Here is an 18,878-nt window from a genome sequence, read left to right as displayed (position 1 = left end):
TGTCTGTGAAAATTGACTAGATTTTGGGATGACCCTCAAGTGACAACTCCAGCAGTGCACTTTTTGGCATCATATTGGCTGAACCTGAAGTTCCACCACACAAAAATTGACACACACACACACACACACACACACACACACACACACACATATATATATATATATATATATATATATATATATATATATATATATATATATATATATATATATATATATATATATATGGTTTGCAAAGATTGCTATGGTCCTGGGGATGATTGGACCTGATAGTAGTGTGGTGGACTGGGAACTTTGAACGTTCATATAAATATAACATGTATCTACTTTTGAAGGAGGAAATACTCCCTCTGAAATATCAGCAAGCCTGCATGTAGTGCTTGAAAACTACAGAGCGTTAATAGTGGTAGCAAAACAGAACTGAGCTGTCACTGATGTCAGGATGCTTAACCTCAGCCCAACTTTATCAATGAGCAGCAGCAGAAAACTTTTTCTCTCATCCTTGTGGTTTCCTTAGATATGTAGCACCACACTCTGGTCAGCAAACTTTAGTGCAGATGAGTGAATGCTCAAACAGTAACAGGATGTACCATTTGGATTTGCTACATGTATAACCTTCAGAAACAAGTCTTGATCTCTCTTCTGTGTCCAGGCCACAGTTGGACTCATCCGGAATCTCGCACTGTGCCCAGCTAATCAGGCATCACTGAGAGAGGCAGGTGCAATTCCACGACTGGTGAACCTGCTGCTCAAAGCTCACCAGGATACACAAAGACATGCCTCCTCTACACAGCACACATACCAGGTATGGAGAGCGCGCACACACACACACACACACACATGGAAATTCAGCCACCAATCTTCACATAAGTAAGGAAATGAGGGTAGGTAGAAAGAAGATAACAGGAATGCATTGACAGGTTTCATCTGTGATGCGGGGTTGGAATTTAGACATGCATGAGTAGTACAAGTACAAAGACACATTCGCTGTGTGCGCACAAACAGAGCAGAGTATAAAATGTGAAATAAAGCAGAAATGTTGAACCTGGAGTGAGCCGCTCTCTTTGGTATCATTTAGTACTGCAGGACCCACTACTGATGCACAAACATTGAATCTCAACAAGTTATTTAATGTTTATTGCTCACAGGTGAGCTGTGACATTGATTTAATAATCTAAGTTTAGATTTCAGTTTTTTTGAGCCTAGACTTCTGCAGTTGATGGTGACGGTTTAAGGCAAGGCCAGTTCAGAGCTATTCTAAACATATATGAGGACTAGATGGTTCATCTTCTGTTTTTCATATTAATCTTTGTTTTATTCCATTAGGTTTATAATTTGTGACTTTTTTGTCAGTGAAAGTTATAAAAGCTGTTTTATTATAATAATATTAACAATAATAATAATACATTTTATTTATAGGTGCCTTTAAAGACCCTCAAGGTCACCTCGCATTAGTACGAAAAAATTAAAAAAAATAAGGTATATGAAAAATAAAAAACAAGTACGAAAGTATAAAAGCTAAAAAAGGTAATAAAAAATTGACTAAAACGGAATCATGATGAAGGGTATGCAATTTTGAATAGATGGGTTTTGAGATGTGATTTAAAAGTAGAGAGAGAGTTTGCAGTCCGGGGATCTGGAGGAAGTGCATCCAAAATCTTGGGGGAGAACAGCTAAAGGTTCTGAGTCCCATGGAAGTCAGGTGAGCAGGTGGAAGAGACAGAAGGGAAGCTGAAGAAGAGCGGAGTGCACGAGGGCAGCTTTAAGTTGCTGAAGTTCAGATGAAAACTACGGGGCAGAGAGAGAAGCAAATGTTCTAAAAGTAATTGTGCAGTTTTGCTTATTTTTGTACAGTGGGAGACTAACGCTGAATAAAACTACAACAGCATGTTGATGTTTGAGATCAACTATTTGATCATGAGCAGTGACATTGTTGGAACCCTCTGACACTTGGCTGGGAATCCTTGGCATCACAGTATTTATGTTGCTTTTCTCCAAGCACCTACTAACAATGATGTGTCAAAAAATAAAATAAAACAAAAGGTCTAATAATAATTCTTCTACTGTATTTAGAGGTCCTCTGCTTTGTTTCTTTGCTTGATGGTTGTATGCATGACTTTCTTCACTTTTCCTGGTTTCAGGATGGCGTTCGCATGGAGGAAATAGTAGAGGGCTGCACAGGAGCGCTTCATATTTTGGCCAGAGACCCTATAAACAGAGGAGAGATTGCCAGCATGCAGACCATACCACTGTTTGTACAGGTACATTCACATGCATGCATATTCAATTCAATTTTATTTATAAACTGCCAAATGGTGGTGGCTGTAGCTCAGGTGGTAGAGCAGGTCCGATGGTTCGATCCATGCATGCCAAATATCCTTGGGCAAGACACTAACCCCATGTTGCTCTCCGATGCATCCATCGGAGTGTGAATGTGTGTGAATGTCAGACAGTAAGCACTAAACAGTTTTAAAAAGGTGCTTGTGTGAATGGATGTGATTGGGTGAATGAGTTCGTTGTATAAAGCACTTTGAGTGCTCAAGTAGAGTAGAAAAGCGCTATATAAGAACCACTCCATTTACCAAATCACAACAATAGTCACATCAAGGCAGACATGTCATTAAGATTACAGGCTCCTACAGAAACTGCTGACTTTCTTGCTAAAAACATTTGGTTCCCATACCACTAAATACACACTGTGGAGTTTAAAGCCAGTAGGATTTCATATATTTCCATCCTAAATATAAATGTCCAGCTAAAGTTGTTCTAGTAGATTTGAACATCAGTTTTTCTGTGACAGACTGATGTTTCTAGACAAAGTATTTCAACTTCATCTTTCATGAATATTAAATGACTAAATGCAAAAGATTATACAAGTACCTAAAACTACTAGATAAAACAGAGATAATGTGAGTCCTGCTCAGAGCCCTCATAGCTGAGTTCTTCGTCTTTCATTCAATGAATACCTCTAGGATGATAGTGTCATTCCAAAAATTAAAGTGAACATGTGTAACTGTGGAGCATAGACCACAGTTGGTAGGGCCATCCACATGGCCTTCCTGGCTGTGATGTGCAGCCATCTGTCCCTCCTTTTTATTACACTACAGTCATTACATTTCATGACACATAACCATACACAAAGGACCTTTGGGGGCAGGTTTGTTACCCAGTGGTTAATGGGCAGAGCTGCCAAGGCAGTCCTAATCACGTCTTCACTGGTATCTGCCTCTCAATTTTACATGCACCTTAGACATGGAGGGTTTGGGGGGAGACGTGTAGATGAGCACTCTTGACCAGGGTCTCATGCTTGTGTGTGTCCCCTCAGTTTTAATAGCACTCGAGTTATACTATAAGTCATACTCACTATTTACAGCTCATATACTCACGTACACCAACACATGCACCCAAGAGGCCAATTTAATTAGAAGGCTGGTAATTGGAATGGCTGCTCCAGTCCACATGACAGATATCCTTGAAGGGCACACATTTAAGGGATATGTTCCTGTTAAATAACCTAAAAAATGACTGACTGTTCCTTTAAAACATTCAAATGTGTCAGAAAAAATAATACTCAAGTACAGTACAGATACTTAAAAATTATACTTCATTACAGTGACAAAATATTTGTACTTAGTTGCTTCTCACCTCTGAAACTCACACAGGGAAAACATGCAACCCAAAAAAGAATGCTACTAGCTAGCCAGTAGATTCAAACTCAGAACCTTCGTTTTGTGATCCAACAGTAACCACAACATCACTGTCTTGTGTCAAAAAACACTCTAGTCGGGCAAACAGAACTTGCTGGCATGGCAAACATGAATTAAGTGCATCTTGCCTTCTTTGTGATTTAGTAAGACTTGCAAAAACACACAAAGTATACTCAGTAAAGAAAACACCTCTGACGGCGAACGTTTCCTGCTGTGTGCGTCACACAAAAAAGCCAACTTTAAAAATTCTGACAATTCAGATTCGGATTCTCACGACACTGGCATCAGTGTGTAAGTGGACTCTTACTTATATAGAGCTTTTCTAATGTAACTTAGCACTAAAATGATTTTTACTACAAGCCTCAATCACCTATACAAAGCATCTGCACTGATTTAGGTACTAATGTTTTTGGTAATAAGGATAGCCAAAAAAGTAATGTGTGTTGGGAAATGTCAGGATTTATGTATCTATGTGTCTGTGTGTGTCTGTCCAGCTGCTGTATTCGTATGTGGAGAATGTGAAAAGAGTGTCTGCAGGAGTACTGTGTGAGCTAGCCCTGGACAAACACTCTGCAGAGCTCATAGATGCAGAAGGAGCATCAGCACCACTCATGGAGCTGCTGCACTCAAACAACGAGGGAATTGGTAGGTTCTGAAAATTTAGCAGGAGAAAAACTTGTTGCTTGAAACAACAAAATTCATCCGACATCAAAGACGTTATGTTCAATTTTTATTTCCACTATGGCTTTTTATTTTTTTGTAAGTTAAGAAAAAAGAAGCTCAAGGCTTTTTGGTAGTAAAACGGTGAATGTGGGAAAAACCTGTCAGTGTATCATGAGTGCTATTTGCTGCATTTAATAATGGGTGAAACTGGAAATGTAGCTTATGAGTCATTTAGTAGGCCATGCCAATTGTGCCCGTTAAAATACCTCAGATATATCTATAGCTCCCTCCCACCACTTTGACTATTTTGGACTTACCTTCCACATCTGCTACAGATATTCCTTCAGCCCCTTGTTCTTCTGGATTATTTTATGCTCCTTAAAATAATAATAAAAAAGGAAAAGAAAGAAAAGAAAAGGTAAAGTGGAATTGTAAATGAGGCAGCATGGTGGTGCTGGTTAGCACTGTTGCCTCACATCAAGAATGTTCTGCTGAATGGATGCAAAGACAGGAACGTTGATGCAGACTAAATGGGTGGATTTGTAAAGGGAAAGAACAGCAGACATACAGGATAACTACAAATACCTGGGTCTCCCACATGCCAATATGAACTATGATGACAATGTGCAAATCTCAGTAACAGCCAAATGGCTCCAGAAGATGAGACAGGTTTTGAGAACCCAGATAAATGCTATGAAGAAAATCCAAGCCATGAATACATAGACCCTACTAGTCATCACATACTCAGCAGGAATAATTAGATGACCATAGGAGGTGCATTGAGGTCTCCACCCAAAGTCCAGCACCTTGAGCCATGAGGATTAGTGAACGTCAGAGCCAGGATGAGTCCAGGATGAAACATTTAGAATCCACCAATCTGCTCCAAAAATGCCTCAGGCAGCTGAAAACAGAAGGTGAGGAAGAGCAGCAGTTATGGACGGCCAAGCACCTACATGCTATGGGTCATTGACAGAGTAAGTAGCAGACATCAAGAAATCCTACCAGCGGTTATTAAAGCCTGAACTAAAAGCAAAAAGGTTCCGATCATGGCAGCACAAGAACAGGTCATAAGCACCAGATGCACAGAGTTGGAGTCTAACACACCTGTTAGGACCCAGGCTGTGCATAGGTGCCCTGGAGGCTATCCAACTAATGGTAGCATGATGTAACACTCAAGCTGGGACCTTATACACTGAGAAGCACAACCAAATGTCTGGGGTAGTATGTAGGAACACTTGTGCAGCATATGGACAAGAACACACCAAGATACTACCAATGGTTGCTGAGATGAACAGGATTAAGGTCCTGTGGGATTACAAGTTCCAGACAAAAAAGCAGCTGTAGGCCAATGAACTAGACAAGGAGCAGAAAACCACAGTTGTGATAGATGTGGCAATCCTATCCAACAACAGCTGGACTAGTTCTGGTAAATGGACTGGTTCTTGTGTAGTGCTGTTCTACTCTACCTGAGCACTCAAAGCACTTTATTCATACAGAACTTTTATACATTCCTAAGTGCTTTCTATCTAACATTTACACACATTAAAGCTCCAATAGATGGATCGGAGAGCAACCTGGGGTTAGCATCTTGCCCAAGGATATCTGGCGTGCAGACTGGAACAGTCATCGATTTAAACACTAAACTTCCACTAAACATTACACCAACTACCACAAAATCCAAAAGTGCCCTCTGCTGAAGGAATATCTGGAGCAGATGTGGAAGGTAAAGTCCAAAGTGGTCCCAGTGGTAGACTTGAAGAGTGGCTCCAGCAGATTTAAGGAACAAGATTGGAGGTCTGTATCCAAAAGAGTGCAGTCAAGATATTGTGCAGAGCTCTCAACATCCCAGGCCCCATCCAGAGGTTTAGGAACACAGTCCATCATGGATCTATATGCATATACACTTCTGTAACACAGAAGCTTCCTTACACTCAAAATATGTTCATTCGTGAAAGGACTTGATAATTAATTCTGTTTGTAAATAACTGATGCTGCCATCTCCCTGCAGCTACCTATGCCGCAGCAGTGTTGTTCCGCATTTCAGAAGACAAGAGTTCCGACTACAGGAAGAGAGTGTCAGTGGAGCTTACACATTCGCTGTTCAAGCATGACCCTGCTGCCTGGGAAATGGTAAAATACCTATGTTTGTGGATGTCTGTGTGCTTTTGTGTGCAGAGGTGTTGGCACAAAAGCCACACCCACTCTTAAAGAGTGTTAACCTCATTTCGGTTTGTCTTAATCATCTGCGGACTAACTTCCAACCTGCTCTTTCTTAAAATTTGGCAAAGGCAGATAATTACTAGTTGACTTGACAGATTCAGAAACTTAGCATGCCTGTCTCCTTTTAGATCTACTAATATTATTTACTTGCTGTGGTATAACTGGAAGTCATCAGATTCTATTATTAATTAATTTTATTATTTGACTGTGGCCTAAGGTGTATACTGTTAAAGGCTAATTATGTGATAATACATCTCAGGCCATATTATGCAGTGATTCCTCTGGGGAATAACTAAGTGATGTAATGTATTACATTTAAATAATAGGTAATGTTTTACTTTTTTCGAGTGAAATGTATTATTGTATTTATGTCTAACAATGTCTTCACAGGCCCATACTGCAGTTCCTTTGGAGCCTACGTATCTTCCAGATGGTAAGTACTTTGATGCACAAGAAAATTGTGTTTCAGAGCACATTGTGTTTTCCAAAACTTCAAAGTAGGATTTTGTATCTTACACTGTTTGTTTACTTTTGGTGATAAAATATCGATTGGTGTGAACTGAGATGCAAGCTCTTGTTCTATTAAAATCCAATCTATATCAGTCTTCCCTGCCCAATGTTTGCCTAATCAAGCCATTTCAACTCAATTCAATTTTATTTATATAGCGCCAAATCACAACTGCCGGCTGCCCCAGGCTGCTGTGGGCCCCGGTCCAGATGAGCCTGGGCCCCATAGCCTTGATGGGGCCCAGGCCTGCTGGGGTCAGCGGGGAAGCTGGCCCCTATCAAAAGCCTTCTGTGCATCTAAAGATATATCCAACACAGGATTTGTGTTATTTCTGTTTAGCCACAGCAGGAGTAGTAATCTACTCATATTATCCTTATATTATATTCTTGACAAACCCTACTTGATCTTTATGAATATTTTTTGGTAGTACAACCTCCAGCCTTGCTGCTAATACTTTGGATAGAATTGTGCAATCCACATTGGTTAAACCTATCACTCTGTAAATACCTGGATCAGTTAAATCGCCTTTTGGAGTTAGTGATATTACTGCCTAAATACAACTTACAGGAAGCAGTCCATATCCAAAAGCTTCATGTTATACTTAAGTTAAAAATTAACATAGCAAAGCTATAAATTTGTGATAAAACTGCTGAGAAGCTGAGCTGAGATTCCCGGTGTCCTTCTGGTTTTCATTGCATGGATAGCTTCCTTTACATCTGTCTCTGTTAGGGGAATTTCCCATGTGTCCCTACCCCCTGTGAAATTTGTGGTATTGTCATTTTATCAAAGAACGTGTTCAGCAGGTCCATACTTACTTTGTTATCAGACGTGTATAAGTCTTGATAAAATATTTTAAAAAATCATGCTGATCTCCAAAGAGGATATAACTAATTTATCATCCTTTTTAATTGCCGTGATAACATTCTGGTTGTCTATTTGCTTAAGTTGTCTGGCTAATAGTCTGCCTGTCTTCTCACCATTCGCATACAAATTTGTTTTAAGATGAAAGATTGCATGCTCCGCATTTCTGTTATAAATTTCATGAAGGTTACCCTTAAGCCAACAAATCTCTTTAAATGTATTATCATCAAATTTCCCTGCTAATTGTCTTTCCATTTACCTATCTTTTCCTCCAAAATGTGCATCTTTTGCTTATTTTCTTTATTTTTCTTAGCGCTATAACACTTTCCACTAATAAATACCTTCAGTGGCCGACCTGTCCGTAGATCCAACATTCACCTCTGTTTCTCTCAAATGTGCTGTAGTCACACCACCACTCAAAAGAAAGGACATAGATCACAGGAGCCAACAATGTGACTTCAATACTGGGGGAATATGGTCAGATTTTTGCATACAAGAACTCTGACTGCTACGTATTGAATGAACATCAGGATTTGGATAATCCTGCAAACAGACCTGCTTGATATGAATACATGGACCAATATCTTATAGTCAGTTTGAGACTAGAATTTTCTAACCTTTCTAACCTAACCATATATTTGTAAGTGAAGGAGAGTAATTGTGGTGACCTTTTTTGATGTAACTATTAAAACTCTCCAAAATGATGCCAAGGTTGTTGACTTGTTTCAGAGACAGGGGTAGTATATATGAGCAGTTTGTCAGTCTCTAACATTTTGGACCAACAGCAAATATTTCTGTCTCTGTTTAATTCCCAAAAGTTTTGAGGCATCCAACAAATTAATGTCATCGGCGCACCTCATTAGTTTGTGAACAGAGGTTCAATCATCAGAAGAAAAAAAATATTAGCACAATTGTATATCATCAACATAAGATTGGCTAGATGATTGTTTGTGAGAGTAGTAAGAAGAAGCATGTAAAGGTTAAAGAATAATAAACAAAAAATAGACCCTTGAGGAACCACTGAGAAAATATTTATATATAGGTCTAAAACTGCTAATTAAAACAGAGATTTTGATATGATATGATTCGATGTGATATGATGAAAAACAACTGAGAACTGGACCTGTTAAACCAACTGAGTCACGAAGTCTTTGAATGAAATTGTCATGATCAACAGTGTTGAAGGCAGCAGTGAAATAGTAGAACTAAAACTGAAAGTCTCTGTGAGTCACTGATGACTTTAGTGAGAGCTGTTTCTGTGCTCTCTATCACTACGGCCGTCTTCAGGGGATGATGAAGAGGGGATGGTTGAAAAAATATGATTGCTAAGAAAAGCAGGGGGGAAATGGAAGCTAAAAAAGTTTCCTCTGTCTATATCAGGGGTCGGCAACCCTGAGCACACGTGCCACAGCTGGCACGCGAAGGGTTGATGACACGACCATAGCTGGACTGGCCATCAGGCATACCGGTGGGTCGATGGTGATTTTTATGGGCCGATGACTTTTTTTCTTGTAACGGCATGAACAATGAGAGGTGGTGGATTGGCCAGGTGCTGGCTGACGTGTAAAAATAACTCAGTTGTTTGGTGGTGGCTCTGGCGGAGCTTCCACAGAGGCCAGAGGGTGGATGAGGGAAGGGGAGGCAGGAGGAGGAGAGACCCGAGGCGGCCGCCGGTCCGAGTGTCAGGTGAACTGAGCTACAGGTAAGAAGTTATGAGCTGCAGTCTATCTGGGTCAGATATAAACCAAGTTTAGGTACAGTTTATTTTCGTTGTGCTAGCTAGCATGACGGAGTTTCTATACATCTGGGTGGGTGCTGTGATGTTACTGATAGTGAACTTTGTTTTATTCATAAGGTTAGTTAGTAGAGTTTCCAACTGTCCCGTAAAAAATGGAATCGTTCCGTATTGAGAGAAAATATTACGCGTTTCGTATTGAGCTGAAAAGGAACAGTTTGTCCCGGACTTTAGCTACAATGGAAAAAGTTATTCTGTCTTTACGCTGCACAGCTGCCTCTTCTTCTCTCATTCTCTCCCCTCCCTCTCCTGTTTCTACTTCAATCATGAAACTGATCAATGATCAGCTGATTGTCTCTCTTGTTTGTTTATCGCCCACTTTGCGCCAGAAAGAGGAAACCAGCGGATGTCGCGCTAAACAACAGCAGCACGTTTAAGCTTGATCAGCTGTTGTTAGAATGTATTTAATATTAATTTCTAGTATCAGCTGATGTTTGCTGGAGCCACAGCTGTAAAGCTGCTGGTCATGATGGTTTGGATATGTGGTGAGAGGGAAACATGAAGATGAAACCAGGAGACGTCCTTACTGAATCATCAGAGCTGTGATGGAGAAACAGGTTTACCTTTTAGGTGGCATGGATGAGTTGAAGTTATGAACTGTTTCTGAGAGACAAATAACACCAGGATCCTTTTTTATGTAGCTGACAGCTGGTAACTGTGCAGGGGCGGGTCTAGCAAAGTGTTGCCAGGGGCCCAGGTAGGGCATTAACAGGGAGAGGGGGGCACAAAGAAATACTTTTCTTTCTTATTCTCATTTAAAATGTTTCGCTTTTAATAAATAATTATCTGAATCTTACAACCAAAGTTTTTATCTGATGTAAAATGTATAGAAATCACACATATACCAACAAGACTGTACATCACTGTCACCACAGCGTCTGTTTTCATTCAAAGTCTTTATGGCTTTAATACCTGGGGGGCCGGTCTCTAGTCAAAATGCCCGGGATGATTTTTTGTCCCAGTCCAGCCCTGGACACGACACGCAGTGAATTAATCTGAGAGGTGCTTTAAAAAATAAATGGCCGGGCCAGCGGTGCACATCGCAAATTATCGCGCATAGAAACATTAGTTGTGCCGCTTCTTAATGACAGTATCTTAGCTAACAGCTCCAATTACCAGACTCAACTTGTAATTGGCTAAAAATAACCCAGCCTACCGGTGAAAGGGACGTTGCCAGCTGGCAGTTTTTTCAAGCGATGTTGTAATTTACACATTCGGACACTTCAAATGCTTCAGGAGCTGTCACTACCTGTGTGTGTTCATGGAGCTGCATGTTCACCTGCTGGACATCACTACCTGACAAGTTTAACTATCTTCAGAACATTGCAGAGGCCTTACTGACAGTATTTGGCTCTACATGTCTGTGTGAGCAGGTTTTCTCTCACGAGTCCTCAGGTAGCCTCTGAATGCTGGACACTGGGAGACCTGTGTCTCTGAGTGGGAGACCAGAGATCACATTAACATATGTCTCTGTATTAACAAACATGCCGTATTGGCCCAGTTTATTTTTCTTATCATTGTTGTGAGAAGACCATAAACAGCATTTGTATTTTCTGTTGTTCAGTTCATTTGTTGTTATGGATAAAAAGTCTTTTTTTCTTTCATAATAGCTGATAGCTGCCAAAATCTGTGAACAAATATAATTCTGTAAAGTGGTTCTATCTAGTGTGTAACTGTTAATACAGAGCGTTATTAAATTTATTGCTAATGCAATCATATGGCACACTGACTTCTGAGGAAATTTTAGATGGCACTTATTAAATCCAGTTCTTTGTATTCTTCACGGCAAAGAAAGACACGGCTCAAAGTGGTCAAAGCTCAAACAAATGATCTTTATTTTACATTCCCGGGAACGGAGACCTGAACACACGAACACACAAGCTCAGGTCTGAAAGCAGCAGTGCCAGCCTGGTTATATATATATGTCCGCTGCACGTCACACACATTTTAAGTTACTTTCACTTTCTGTCTTCACCTCATAAGCTCTGCAAAAGCATGCAGTTTCCTGTCAGCCTGCGACCTGGTTTACACTCAAAGTTGGCCCTCTCCTATTAAAATACATAAAACAATATAATCAAATAAGCACTAAGTATATATATTTAAATTCCAACACACTCATCATCAGAAAGGTTGCCTACCCCTGGTCTATATACTTCCCTCCATCATACAATCTGATACAATGAAACTGTAACAGTATGTATCCATGTTTGTGTGGGGATGGCATTTAAAATTTCCAAAACAAATTTAAAATTAAGAGCCATAATGGAGGTGAACTGAAGGTTTTAATTTGATAGTGCTGACAGAAAATCCTCATTGTAACTCTAGGAGCAGTGTTTTTAATTTTGAATAGTTTGAAAAATACAAACCACCAGTCACTCAGGTTATGTCTGTCTGCATCTCAGAGTTAGATGGCTCTTACCCCCCATATGGCTATGCTGATCTGCCACTGGACACCCTGCCGCTAGACCCCGACCTCCATGAGCCCTACATTCCTGACATGACTTATGATCCAAGACAGACCTACCCTGAGCCACTCTAACAGGTAATCATACCGATGATGTTTACTTTCTGTCCAGGTTAAAGTGTTATTGTGAATGCACACACAGTTGCTAGTGGTCAGACCAAATATATAGCCATATAAGAAGCTCACTGTAAATGAGAAGAAGGTTATGCCCAGTATGTGTTCACCCACTGGTTTCTGGATTTTGCATTTTATCATGTTAGACTGCCATGTTGTTGTCTTTTTAACCAGAAATTAGCGGATAACTTCCATAACTAACATCCATAAATTGTACAACCCAAATGAACCCAAATGCAGACACAGGAAGGCAGGTGTAAGTTAACAAAAGGCTAGCCCTTTATTCAGCCGATGCAAAAAGCCATAGGCCAACAGGATTATAAGGACAAAACTAACTCAACTAACTCTTGGCAAGGAACCACACGGAAACTAAGACCAGGGAACTGAACAGTATGCACTGACCAAGGGGAGACAAAGATATATTGCAGTATTTAGAAAATCCCCTCTCACCCCTGCAGGGTACCCTTTATCCTTCAAGCTTGCATTGTCTGCCAGAAGCCTTGGAGCTTGAAGGTCCTGTGCAGTATCTTTGCTGTGCCAGGACTGCGCTCTTCTGGACAGAGATCTCAGATGTTGCTCCTGGGTTCTGCCGGAGCCACTCACCTCCACATCTTCTTGAGTACTTCTCTGAGCCCTTAGTTCTTCTCAGTGAGAGCAGTTTTTTCTTCTGAATGTTGGAACACTGAGCTACTGGTTGTTTTGCAATCAATCTGGATGCTGGGTAGCGAAGAATCCATAGGTCCCTCATCCTATTTATGTAACCCCTTCCGCTGGGGCTACTTGCATAGTAGCATTCCAACAATTCCAAAAGCGCCCTATTTTAATCTCTTGCCCACCTGTGCCTTCTTGTTCCAGTAGCCCACTTCTCATCAGTGTGTTTCAACAACCCCAAACACACCTCCAAAAAGACCAGTGCCTTGCTAAATAAAGTAACTTGAGTGGCCAAGCATGTCTACAGACTTAAACCCTATTGAGCAGCTGTGGGGCATCCTCAAATGGAAGGTGCAGGAGCACAAGGTCTCTAACATCCACCAGCTCCATGACGTCATCAAGGAGGAGTGGAAGAGGACTCCAGTGGCAGCCTGTGACGCTCTAGTGAACTCCATGGCCAACAGAGGCAGAGTTGGAAAATAATGGCTGACACACAAAATTGACACTCTGGGCACAAGTTAGGCGTGGACTCACTTTTGTTGCCAGCAGTTTAGACATTAATGACTGTATGCTGAGTTATTTTGAGGTCACAGCAAATTTACACTGTTATACAAGCTGTACACTGACTACTTTGCATTGTATTAAAGTGTCATATCTTCAGTGTTGTCCCATAAAAAGATATAATAAAATATTTACAGAAATGTGAGGTAGTGTATATACGTTAGGATATCATATATGGACAATCTAAATATCACATTATAGTTTGCATCAATATATCCAATATATCGTGTCACATTTAACCTCTGATCTCACTTTTACATTTCACATGTGCCATTTTTCAAATTGGCACACGGTAACTAAATGAATATATACAAAATACAATAGTATCACCTTAAAATTACATACTGCCCATAAAGTGAGCTGCACTGCTGGAGATTTGCACTCCTAGTACTTCTCATTACTGTACCTTTTACTGTATTATGATAATACAGATAATATATTTTTTGTAATAATAACACTCAGTTTATCATTCTTGAACATTTGCTCTTTTGTGTTGCAGAAAAAAACACGCTGACAGAAAAAGAGAGCACTAATAAATCACAGGAAGAAAGCCTGAGCGTTGGATGGAAGATTGGAGGTTTTCATCACAAAAGGAATCAACCTTTTCCAGCACGGGAAAAAATCCCATTTGGAAATCAAGAACTATTGAAATTGGTTGGTTATCTAAACAATGTTTATTGTTGTTGTAAATGAAATAAATCTAACTTTATTATAATGTTTTACTGTTGGGGCAACATGGAGGATATCTGATGTTTTCAGGCATTGTTACTTGGGTAACTTTTTGAAGCTCTTAGATAGGTCAAAGTGCTTTACAATGACAGTTGAGACATGTGAGACAACCTCAGCTGAGAATCCTTACCAAATGGTTTCATCTGCAAAGATCTAGAAACAAGTCAGAAAACTTTAATCGGTTGAACTTTATCACATGAGTGCTAAAATGTGATGCAATGTCTGACAGCTCATTGCTTTAGATTTCTCTCCCCATGTGTATTGCATAAGAAAAATATATGTTCCATTCGCCTCTTCAAAATAACAAAACAACATGCTGCTAGGGTAAGGGTTAGGTTCTATGCTTGTATAGTGACTATGCACTTATTTCGGACATCCAAATTAAAATCATATCACAGATGAAGTGTTGGTCAAAAATTCATATGCAGTGGAGATAAAGTCCGGTTATTGAAAGTATGCTAGTTTACGTCTTAAATCTAACTTAACCCTAACCATACCATACATGGTTCACTGGTGAAACTGCAGGTGGTTCAAATTTATACTTAACTCTGACCCAGAATACTGATTCAACAGCATTACTCATCATGAAAAATTTGAGGTCTTGTGAATACCAAACACTTAATAGAAAACATTTTCCTCCTGTTGGCGGTATTGCTGCCAAATGCTACCCGTGTATCCTAGCCCTAAGCTGCTGTCCAGTAGATGTCTCCTGCGTGTATTTGAACAGTGCACATGTCTAAGGGTGTCCATGTGTGGTTGTTGCATGGTAATATATTGTGTACTCATTGAAACAGTCCTCACCTTTACAAACAGTGATTTGAAAAACAAACAAGACACACACACACATCTGGGTTTAACAAACAATTTTGACCACGCCAACAATTTGCAAAACTTGTGAAGGACAAAACCAACCATGGTCCCAGCTTTACTTTCAGTAAGAAGATACTCTTGTCAGGTATCTACAGGAAGTTAATTGCAAATTCCCTCCGCTTCAGTGTCAGACAACAAAGCTCACTTTTACAAATTACCTTTGTAGCAAGGGGCATGTCCAATATTTCAGTGTTTTCAATATGAAACTTGTCTAAGTGTATGTCTTTGGAAATGGCGACAGGTGGTGGTGGTGTTGCAGAGTGTGATCATACAGTTGTAGGTAGAATTTTACATTTCTTCATCATTTTTGGCTTGATTTCTTTGAACTGTTTTTTTTTTCAAGTTTGGAATGAATTGTAAATTTTTCTTTCCAAGCTCCTTAGACAATAAATTGTAAAGCATAAATCTTTAATGACTTTAAAGAAGAAGAATTGGATGAGCAGGTTTGAATTTATTTTTTTATTTTCTCTAATCCACAACAGGGTTAAAGGTACACAAGCAGGGCAAAAATATACATACATTCACTTAAATCTTTTAATAATTTGGTAGTTTCTTGTTGCCCATATAAAACGATTTTTTTGACATTGAACTGACCAGTACTCAGAAAAATGGGAGCTCAGTAACTACCTTAGAAAGAGAATTGTAGATTTACATAAAACATGTACATGTAACTGGAAAGGTTTCTGACGTGTCATCACTTTGCCATGGTCTGGGAAATTACCCAAAGTTTCACCCTTGGATCACACAAAATTGTTCAGACGTTCAAAAATAACTCAGGAACCACCAAAGCTGAAGCCTGCCATGAACAGGGAACTATTGGCTTTACATTGCTATGGACAGAGAATGCTGACCAAGACCCCTGCTCCAAAATCAGCACCTTCAAGCTCAACTGAAATTTGAAGCAGCCTACATGGACAGACCGAATGCATCTGATCATAAAAGTTATGATCAGATGAGATGCAGATTGAGCTTTTTGGCTGCAATGATAAGTGGTAGAGTTCTGTTCAAAAATTTGCATACACTAATTATAGGAATGAAGGTCATGGTAATTTGAGGTTTTTAATTACATCTTTGAACTACCCTTTTTCTAAAGTGGAATGATTGTTCAGCATGAATCTTTAATGAATTCAAAAAGCAAGAAAAGTTTGACTTTATTTTTGATTCGTCTTTAATCCATCAACAGTTAGGTCCAGTTTGGACAGAGATGAATTTTACATGAAACAACTCAACAATGAAACACAACAGCAGGTGAAGTGCAGACTTTCAGCTTTAATTTAGTGGGTTGAACAAAAACATTGTGTAAAAATGTCAGGAACTAAAACATTTTTAACACAATCCCTTCATTTCAGGGGCTCAAAAGTAATTGGACAAACTAAATAACTGAAAATAAACTCTTCATTTCTGACACTTGGATGAAACCCCTGTTTTGGCAATGACAGCCTGAAGTCTATAGACTTTGATATGAATACTCCTACCTCCTGGAAAGTGTTGGTTGGCTGTTTTGAAGGAGTTTCTCGTCACTGTGGAAACCATTCTGCAATCATCCACCACTTTCTTTCTTTCTTTCTCAGGATGTGCCAAACTCTAGATTTTGCCACTCCTAATATTGCAGGACTTTCTCGGATAGTTTTTTTTTTCTGCTTTCACAGCTTAAGGACGGCATGTTTCACCTGCATAGAGAGCTACTTTGACCGCATGTTTTCTGTCCACAGCAAAATCTTCTCAATTCTCTCTTACATTTTGATTACATTTTTTGATCAAGAATTTAATTATTAGATTTACTATTAGCAAACCCATACAATTAAACTCTGTTTTAGCACTCCTTATCACTTTTAACATAAAAAGCTAGATGTAAAGTCCTTTAACCCTCTCTCAGATGTAATGAGACATAAGCCAGGGGACAATCTTTTTTCTCTAATTCCACCTCTCTCAACAGGCTCAAATATATAAACAGACTCCCACTTTAACTGTTTTAATAAGTGATACTGGAGTTTGTACAATGTCTTTTAACTCTGCAAGACCAGGGCCTATAAACTTCTCATTAATTATGAGTTACTGGTAATTTTTCTTTGTCAGCAAAAAAGAAAAACTTTTTAAAAGCACTTACGGGTTTGACAGTACTCAGAACAATGTGAAAGTCCAAGAGCTCCATGAGGATCTAAGTAGAGAAACTTGAAGCCATTTCTAAACGACAGAATATTTCAAGATCATGAGTTAAAACAAGTGCTGTAAGCGTTAATCTCGATAAAATGACGTTAATGCCATAACCACATTAACGCGTCAAATCTCCGTTACTGAGCTACCGCGGATCACCCCATGCGTAGGGCTGCACGGCGCTAACGCATTAACAAGCTAACCGTGCTAATGCCTTGACGCCATGAAGCCCCACGCACGTCATTTTAACGAGATTAACGCTGAGAACACTAGTTAAAACACTAAAATTAACTAGTCAAATGTGTTACCACTTTGCCAGCATATTGAAGATGTCTGAAATTGTCACACTCAGATAACAGACATATTTAGAGTCATCAAGTTTCTCTTTGCTACATAATTCCATATCTTTGCTTCATATATTTGATGTCTTCAGTTTGTATCTACAATGTAGAAAGTAGTAAAAATAAAGAAAAACTTTGAATGAGAAGGTGTGTCCAAACGCTTGACTGGTAGTGTGTTTTTTTTATCCTGTTTGCATCAGAGATAATACAAAATTTGTATTATCCCTTGTGCACCCAATACTGTTTTTTTAAGTCATTAAAGAAATATGGTGTACAATCATTCCACCCTGGAAAAGAAACAGTTCCAAGAAAACAGTTAAAGCCTGAAATTAGCCTGACATTCATGTTCATATCGGTGTATATAAACGCGGGACCACAACTGCATGTCTGGAGGAGTGGTAATGGTTTCAAACCCAAGAACACTGTACAAATCTTTAGCATGGTGGTGGTAGCATCATGCTCCGGGGTCATTTTGCTGCCAGTGGTAGTGGTAAATGGAAGACTGTTAGTGGATGGAATAATGGAGGAGGATTAATTCCAAAGTTCCAAACACATATCAGAAGTTGTTTTGAAATGGATGAACCAGGTTAAAGTAAGCTTCTGGAATACCCTTGCCACAGACTGGCACCCTGTTGAGTGTCTGTCCTATGAAGGCTGGGTTAGTCCCCCGCCTACCACCCAACCTTGAATTGGATAAGTGGAAGAGTGTAGGATGGATGGATGGATGAAGGAGCCTTCCCACAGCCCCCACCTTAACTATATTGAAAATTTGTGGATTATGTTTAAAAGCCAGGTCCGTACCTGGAAACCAACCAATTTACATGAACTCTACTAATTTGGCCAAGAATATTGGTCAATTATTCAGCCAGAATTATGCCAGAAGCTTGTTGATGACTAGCATCTTGTCAACTTCCTAAGGGATATTTCACCAAATATTAGTGGGGTACATGTATATATTTGAGCATATGTGTATACTTTTTATCCTGTGTGGATTAAAGAAAATCCAAAATAAATTCAAACTTGTGTACCCAATTCTTGTTTTGTGAAGTCATTAAATATTTATTTTGTACAATCTTGCCACCCTGGAGAAAGTCAGGAGCATGTTAAGAGTTTTGGTTTACAGCCAGCTGGAGAAGAGACATTTCAACATATTTACAACATGTTTTAAGCACACTCAGTAATAAAATGATTAGGCTGAATTAAAATTGTTATTTTTACAGCTCTGTGTGCTGAACCCCAA

At 39.4% G+C, this 18,878-nt stretch overlaps 1 protein-coding gene across 2 annotated transcripts in view; it reads left to right on the top strand.

Moving 5' to 3' along the window:
- Positions 1–18,670, top strand: part of LOC113021483 (junction plakoglobin a-like) — a 122,712-nt gene extending 104,042 nt beyond the window's left edge. Inside the window, exons 12-18 of one of the 2 annotated variants that reach the window (XM_080300593.1) lie at positions 653–805; positions 2,142–2,261; positions 4,202–4,352; positions 6,379–6,500; positions 6,981–7,023; positions 12,157–12,296; positions 14,044–18,670. In XM_080300593.1, the coding sequence (XP_080156719.1) occupies positions 653–805; positions 2,142–2,261; positions 4,202–4,352; positions 6,379–6,500; positions 6,981–7,023; positions 12,157–12,293 (726 nt within the window). In that variant the 3' untranslated portion in view covers positions 12,294–12,296; positions 14,044–18,670. The remainder of the gene's footprint in view (positions 1–652; positions 806–2,141; positions 2,262–4,201; positions 4,353–6,378; positions 6,501–6,980; positions 7,024–12,156; positions 12,297–14,043) is intronic. The other variant, XR_013908727.1, reaches the window with a different exon arrangement.
- The last annotated feature ends 208 nt before the right edge of the window (positions 18,671–18,878 follow it).

Source organism: Astatotilapia calliptera, chromosome 4 (genome assembly GCF_964374335.1).
Source record: "Astatotilapia calliptera chromosome 4, fAstCal68.1, whole genome shotgun sequence".
NCBI lineage: Eukaryota > Metazoa > Chordata > Actinopteri > Cichliformes > Cichlidae > Astatotilapia > Astatotilapia calliptera.
Note: the sequence above shows the minus strand (reverse complement) of the source record. Positions and strands in the feature narration are given on the sequence as shown.